This window comes from Tympanuchus pallidicinctus, unplaced genomic scaffold (genome assembly GCF_026119805.1).
Source record: "Tympanuchus pallidicinctus isolate F22 unplaced genomic scaffold, pur_lepc_1.0 scaffold7, whole genome shotgun sequence".
Lineage (NCBI taxonomy): Eukaryota > Metazoa > Chordata > Aves > Galliformes > Phasianidae > Tympanuchus > Tympanuchus pallidicinctus.
This window is the reverse complement of record NW_026294791.1, coordinates 20,964,753-20,970,929: the sequence shown is the minus strand read 5'-3', so window position 1 is coordinate 20,970,929 and position 6,177 is coordinate 20,964,753. Positions and strand designations below refer to the sequence as shown.

Below are 6,177 nucleotides of genomic sequence, written 5' to 3'. Positions count from 1 at the left end.
TGTGTTGTCTTTTTTTTTTTTTTTCCTTGAAAAATGAGATATTGTCAGCTGCTGCTGAAGTTTCATGAGACTAGGATTAAAGAACTGGAACCAACATCTGCAAAACAAGCCCTGTTTCATTGCATTGGTTAACTGAAATGTACAGCTCACCCAGCTGTGAAATGCATTGCTAAGCTGAGAAACAACACATCTTCCATTCCTGAGATTTTAGTAAATACAGATTTCGTTAAATTAGTATTGGTTTTTATGGTCAAAAGTGCTAAACTGCATTGTCCACCAACTAAGTCTGTAAGAACATAGTAAGCAGCTGTCATCCTGCACTCCTTGTCCATGGTTCCTCCTCAGTCATTATTCAAACCCAACTGAAATATCTATCCTGAATACCACGATTATTTTTTGGGGGGTAATTCAAATAATAGGATATGAAGGGCTTAGATTTAGATTCCCAGTTAGTGGGAAGCTCCCATTTCCACAGCCATCAAGAAGCAGTTATGCTGGACACCCAAAGGCTGCTGCAGAGCTGTGAGGTCAGTAAATGACATCTCTTCTTCTGACATGGTACGTGGGACTGAGCTTGGTGAGGCCTTGGGCACATAAACACAGAGGTGGCACATTCAGTCATACATGAAGATTTAAGCTTCTACTGCACTAAGATTATGGCGTTGTTCGGCTGCTGGCTTCCTGGATTGTTTTTCTTGAGTGATAAGTTATTGTATGGAATGTAAGGCAGACCTAGGAAAAAAAACAAGCTCCCAGATTGGGCATTATGTTTGTGTACACTTCTGGATCCTGGAAAGTACCACAGAACATTACATGCACTTAAAAATAAAATTAAATTTTGATTTAACGCAGTTACTCCATCCTAAAAATAATTACTTAGAATTATTTACTGCTGCTGAGAAATAGCTTTTTCCATAGACACAAAGGTGGAGCTAGTAATGCACTGTCTTTAAAACTAGCCTACATCTCTCTTGCCCTGAGCTCCTGAGAATCACATTAGTATTGCAGTGACTTCAGGCAGCACTCGTGTCCCCTGCAGCAGCATGTTTGGCAAGGAGACAACACACTGAAAGCAACATACTTCGGGCGTATGCCTTGTGCCACACACAAAGGGAAAACATTTCTGGAACTGGCCAAGTCATAAACGGTAACAAACCCTGCTTCCATGTATCCTTATATCCTGCTGTGCCAGCTGGAAAGTGCAGCCAAACTCTTTGATAGCTGGTATTTCAGTTGGACTGCCCAGATTCAGGGGAATACGTGACTTCACATCCAGTTTTTCTTTTGAACAGTTTGTGTTGGGGTCCCACCAGAATTATCATGTCTGGAAAGGCCAAAAAAGGGTGCAAAAGGGCGAGTGCTGCCTGGAAAGGAAATGGGTAAGGAAGCAAGAGGGGAGCTGGGACCTCGGGGCTGGAGAGATGGGACATAGTACGCAAGACTGGAGAAGGCCGAGCAAAAGGCACAAGGCGGGGAGAGGCACTGGGCTCCTGCACTGCCGGTTTGCGGTCTGCTCCTCGGAGACAGTGGCCAGAGGGAAGGAGCTCGGTGAAACCAGGGCCTCGGGGCCAGAGCTAAGCAGCCCAGCACAGGAATATGGGAAACCGCAAGCGCTTGGTGGTGACTGGGCTGAAAGCACGAGGAGAGGTGTGAAAGGCGAGAGTGCGTCACAGATCTCAAACACCACGTGCAACCTGAGACCGTGCTGAAACACGGAAAGGGAACGATGTGACCGTCCATCTGTACACGTTACCCAAACACAGGGGCACAAGGACACACTGCCACCAGCCTTGCCCGTGCCGTGCCCCACGAACTCCTCCACGCCTCTCGCAGCCGCCACCCGCCGGGCACAGCCGGGACTCGGGACAGGCCCCCACTCGCCTCCCGCCCGCCCTCCCCGTGCCCGGAAGCGCACGGCGGCCGTCCCTGAGCGCCCGGCCCGGCGCGGGAGCCGCCACGGGAGCCGCTCGCAGCGCCGCGGCCGCCGCCGCCCGCCCGCCGCCTCCGGGGCGTCCCCCGGCCCCGCAGCTGACGGCGCTGGAGTGGCGCATCGTGGAGCTGCACCGGGAGGCGGCTGCGGTGAGAGCGGGGCGTGCGCGAGGACCCTCCGCCGGAGGCTCCGGGCGGGTGGCACTGGGGCCGAGGGAGGCCGCGCGGACGACGGGCCCAAGAAGAGCGCTGCCCCAGAGCAGGAGCCGCCCCTCTCGGCAGCGCCGCGCAGACGCCGTGGGGGCTCCGCGTCCGCCCCGCGCCGTTCCGGGGCCTCTCGAGTGCGGCCCGGACGGTGGCGGCCGGCAACGGCCGGCCCGGGGGGCTCTGCATGCGGAAGCGTGCGGCGCGGGGCCCGGGGCTCGGAGCGGACGAGGCTGCAGATCGAGGAGATCTTAAGCGGTGAAAGATGTTAGACACTGTCCGATAACTGCGTGAGATGGTTTACAAGTAAAATGCGAGAGGCTGGAATTCGGAAAGGGAAGAGGAAGTAGCGCAGAAAGGGAAAGCAGCCGAAGTGGAAGCGCTGCCTGTATCCGGCCCGGGCTGAGCTGTGTGTCTGTCCCCAGGCGGGCCGGCAGACCTACGTGGACCCAGCCACGGGCTACCAGGTGCTCACCGAGGCCGCCCACTTGCGGAGAGGTAAATGCTGTGGCTCTGCGTGCAGACATGTGAGTACAAGCCGTGTCCCCCAGCCCCGCCTGGGCGCCATCCCTGTGACTTGTACGTTATTGGTGCTGGGGCAGCAGGAGTTGGTAGCACATGTGTGTTCTGCCCTGCCTTAGAGAGGATCTCAGACACGTTAAGTCCAGGGAAGGTTATTGGCATAGAATTAAAATATTGGAGCATTTCCCATTGACATTATCTCTTAGAAATAGCATGAAGTGCCCTGCACAGGAGTTATTTGACTGACTCTTAGTTTATGGAAGTTCTGTACCCTTTCACAAGTCCCTCAGCCAAGGGCAAGAAGCAGCGTATCACAAAGCCTGTGTCCAACAAGCATTCCCATTTCAGGGATGGGAGATGGGGTTTGTCTCAAAGATAGCTCGGTTTTCCAGAATGTTGTTTCAAACTTTAGAAGCTATGTTTTGTAGCAAGATGGAGAAGTGACATAAGGTGCAGGATTTGGTAGAACAGTGGGTGAATGTCATTAAGCAATAGGGTCCATCTGATGAGAACTGTGGATTTACATACATAGACCCAAGGAGCGCCAGTTCTGTCGCTTCCAGTACAGACAAGGCCAAGGCCACAATCATCCCCCAGGCAGGCTCTGGTTACAGCTGTGCCTGAACTTTCATGTGGGTAGCACTCAGGGTGCAGTATACACGGGGCTGGCCATGGTGCATTTAACCTAAAGATCCCTCTGAGAGCAGTGGAGAAAGGGAGTGAGCGCATGTGATACACAGTTCAAATATGTGGAGCTGATTGTGGCTCTGCTTTAGCTTTTCCTTTTTAAAGTTGCTGCCCGAGTGGCAAAGACTTGTTTCTTCAGTGAGATCTCTCTCTTCCTATAAGGGAACTGTCAGGACACAGGGCTTTGGGGACAAAGAGTTTCAATTGATCAGGACATGGTTACAGATGTACTGAGAGCCCGGGATCGTGTTTTCTCCCCTCTGCTCCTAGTGCCGTGCTGTGCTCTCAGCTGAGCTATTCTGGGAGCTGCAGTATGCACAGCATTTCTGCAGTTACATACAAAATAAAGAAGTTTAAGAACAAAAGATTGTTCTGGACAGTCAAACTAGAATGAGTTGGAAGGATACATTTAGGAAGTGGTTTCTTGGACGCTAATTAGGACCATTTGCTTGGGGTTGCCATTATTTTCCTTTTAGTCTGGAGGGCACAATAGATCAAATGATTTATATATCATTAACAATTCCTGTTAACCATAAGCCGAGCCGGGCTTTTCCATACTGATTACTAAGTAGTGCAATAATGGCTTGTTTTATTTCTTCTGCAGTGTCCATATGAGCAAGTTAACGTAAGAGACCAGTCGAAAAAGAAGCGCTTCAACTCTTTTTTCTATGTGTGACCATGAACGCCTCTGCACTCAGCGAGAACGGCTGCAGGACCTGAGCACACCTTGTAGCTCCACGTGGCTGCCACCACCAGCTCTCTGCCATGCGCCGTGCCTGCAGCCGGCACACGGTGACTGCGCTTTTGTTGCAATAAAGCACCAACTGAACGGTGTGTGCGTGTGTTTTGGCACAGCGTTATTGATCACCTCTCCTCTTTCTTTTGCACTACAAGTAACGGGTTCATCCATTTGTTGGATTGTATCTGGTCATACCATGAATTTCACTTGGAAAGAAGCCGGGAAAGCAGGTGTATGCGATAATTTACATCCCTTGGGTGTATTTATCATCACTATTGCGTACGGTGCAACATGTAAGAAATACTGCTAATTTGGGTACACTCTGGAGTTTGGGTTGATTTTTGGAGGGGTCAGGGACAGCGATACTGAACTGTGTGCTGTGCTACCTGAAGGCAGTGCTTTCACGGACAGCTGCCGCCAGGGGCGATTTGCTACTAGGGCTGAGCCCAGCCCGCAGCTCCCCAAGGATGCTGCGTCCCTACCGGGTACCAGGGAGCAGCAGACCGGGCTGGGCCACGCTTCCAGCTGGGTCTGACCCGGGGCAGCCCTGGGTTTCCCCACACACCCGTGCTGAGCTGAGCGCCTACCCTGAGATGGGGTGGGAGGAGGACCGGCTGGGCAGATTGGACTGTGTTCTTGAATGATTTACATTCTTCGTATTTGATTGAACGTCTATCTGATCAGTGTCCAAGTTTGTAAAAGGCTTTGGAAGACAGAAATGTTCTGTTTGCAAGCATAATACGAAGTGTAAAGTATGCTACACAAATCTACAAGCAGCCGGGAGGTGCCGAGCCCTCCTGCGCGTTGGACAGACCCTCAGCGGGCGCTCCCCCGCCTTTGTTCCGTGCAAAAGGCAGCCCCTCTATTTCTTACTGCAGCCACTGCTATCTGCGCTGTTGCTCTTACTGCCTGGCACAGCATCTCCCTCAGATCAGCTCCCAGACCGAGCGGCACCGGGACGCGTCCCGCCGCGGTGCTGATGTGCGGCGGCGCTCCAAGAGCCGCGGAGAAGCCCAGCCCCGAGCGGCCCCGGCCCTCTGCCCCGACCTCGCGGCTACGGAACTGGCCGGGGGGCACGACGGGCCGCGCTACGCGGAGAGGCGTTTTTCATCCGCGTACTTTCAGACGAATCGGGAGGTTTCGTTTGGGCTGGAAACTATTGTCTGTTGCTCGGTGTCCTATTTTGCTCCAGCCTCGGCTCCGATTGAACGAAATGTCTCTTAGCCAATTCCAAAAAGAAGCTCGTACAGGCTTCCAGATGCTAAGATTTAGATCATTTGAACGTCAGCGCAGCCTTCTGGTAACAGAACACATCCAAATGGATTTCGTTTGTATATTGACGTCCGTCAGACGGGAAAGAAGTGCATTTTAGAGCTGAAGTCTGTCCCGGCCGTGTTAGCAACGGGGCTGCAGGCCGGGCGAGGCGAGCCCGGACTCCCAGGGGCACTGGGGGCTGTGCTCGAACGCGGGGCCCGCACCCTCGGCCCGCTTCCCGTCGCCAGCGGGATCCTCCGGTGAGGGGCACGGCGCTGGCAGCAGGTGGCTCTCCTATAGCCCGGCTCGTGCCCCTGCAGCAGGGTCGACGCCTCGGGCGCTATAGGGAGCGGGGCCGGGCACCGAGCCGCCACGCAACAGCCGCCCCGCCGCCAGCCCGGGCTGCTCTATCCCTAGGGCCGCCCCGGCTTAAACTTCCCGCTGAGGAGCGATTTACCGTCACCAGAGGGATCAAACCGGCCCGGCCCCGCAGCCGGCACAGCGCACCCTAGGTCACCTGCGCACTGGGCACGCCCTGCGGGGCTTTCTCTGCTCTCCTTCCGCTAGCAGCGCTGCCCCCCTCTCCCCTTCCGACACCTCCACGAGTGTTTCTCCGGGCGCGCTGTCGCTCCGCGGGACCCCTCTGCTACCCGCGGGGCGGAGCGGGCTCCGGGCGCGGCTCCCGGAGGGGCCCCGCTCGCTGCTTCCAGGGAGCGGAGTGCTGCCTCCGCCCTCCGCCCGGTTCCTTTCCATGAGCAGATCGTTAGCATCCCTTGCCGGCTTTCCTTCTTCTTCCTTCTCTCTTTTTTTTTTTTTTTTTTTTTTTTTTTTTCCTTCCCCCT

At 54.4% G+C, this 6,177-nt stretch overlaps 1 protein-coding gene across 1 annotated transcript; it reads left to right on the top strand.

The window, feature by feature from the left end:
- Positions 1-1,375: 1,375 nt before the first annotated feature.
- Positions 1,376-4,176, top strand: CUNH1orf53 (chromosome unknown C1orf53 homolog). Its single transcript, XM_052666763.1, has 4 exons — positions 1,376-1,379; positions 1,700-2,079; positions 2,559-2,660; positions 3,947-4,176. Exons 1-4 carry the CDS (start codon positions 1,376-1,378, stop codon positions 4,016-4,018), a joined length of 558 nt encoding a protein of 185 aa, XP_052522723.1. The 3' UTR covers positions 4,019-4,176.
- The last annotated feature ends 2,001 nt before the right edge of the window (positions 4,177-6,177 follow it).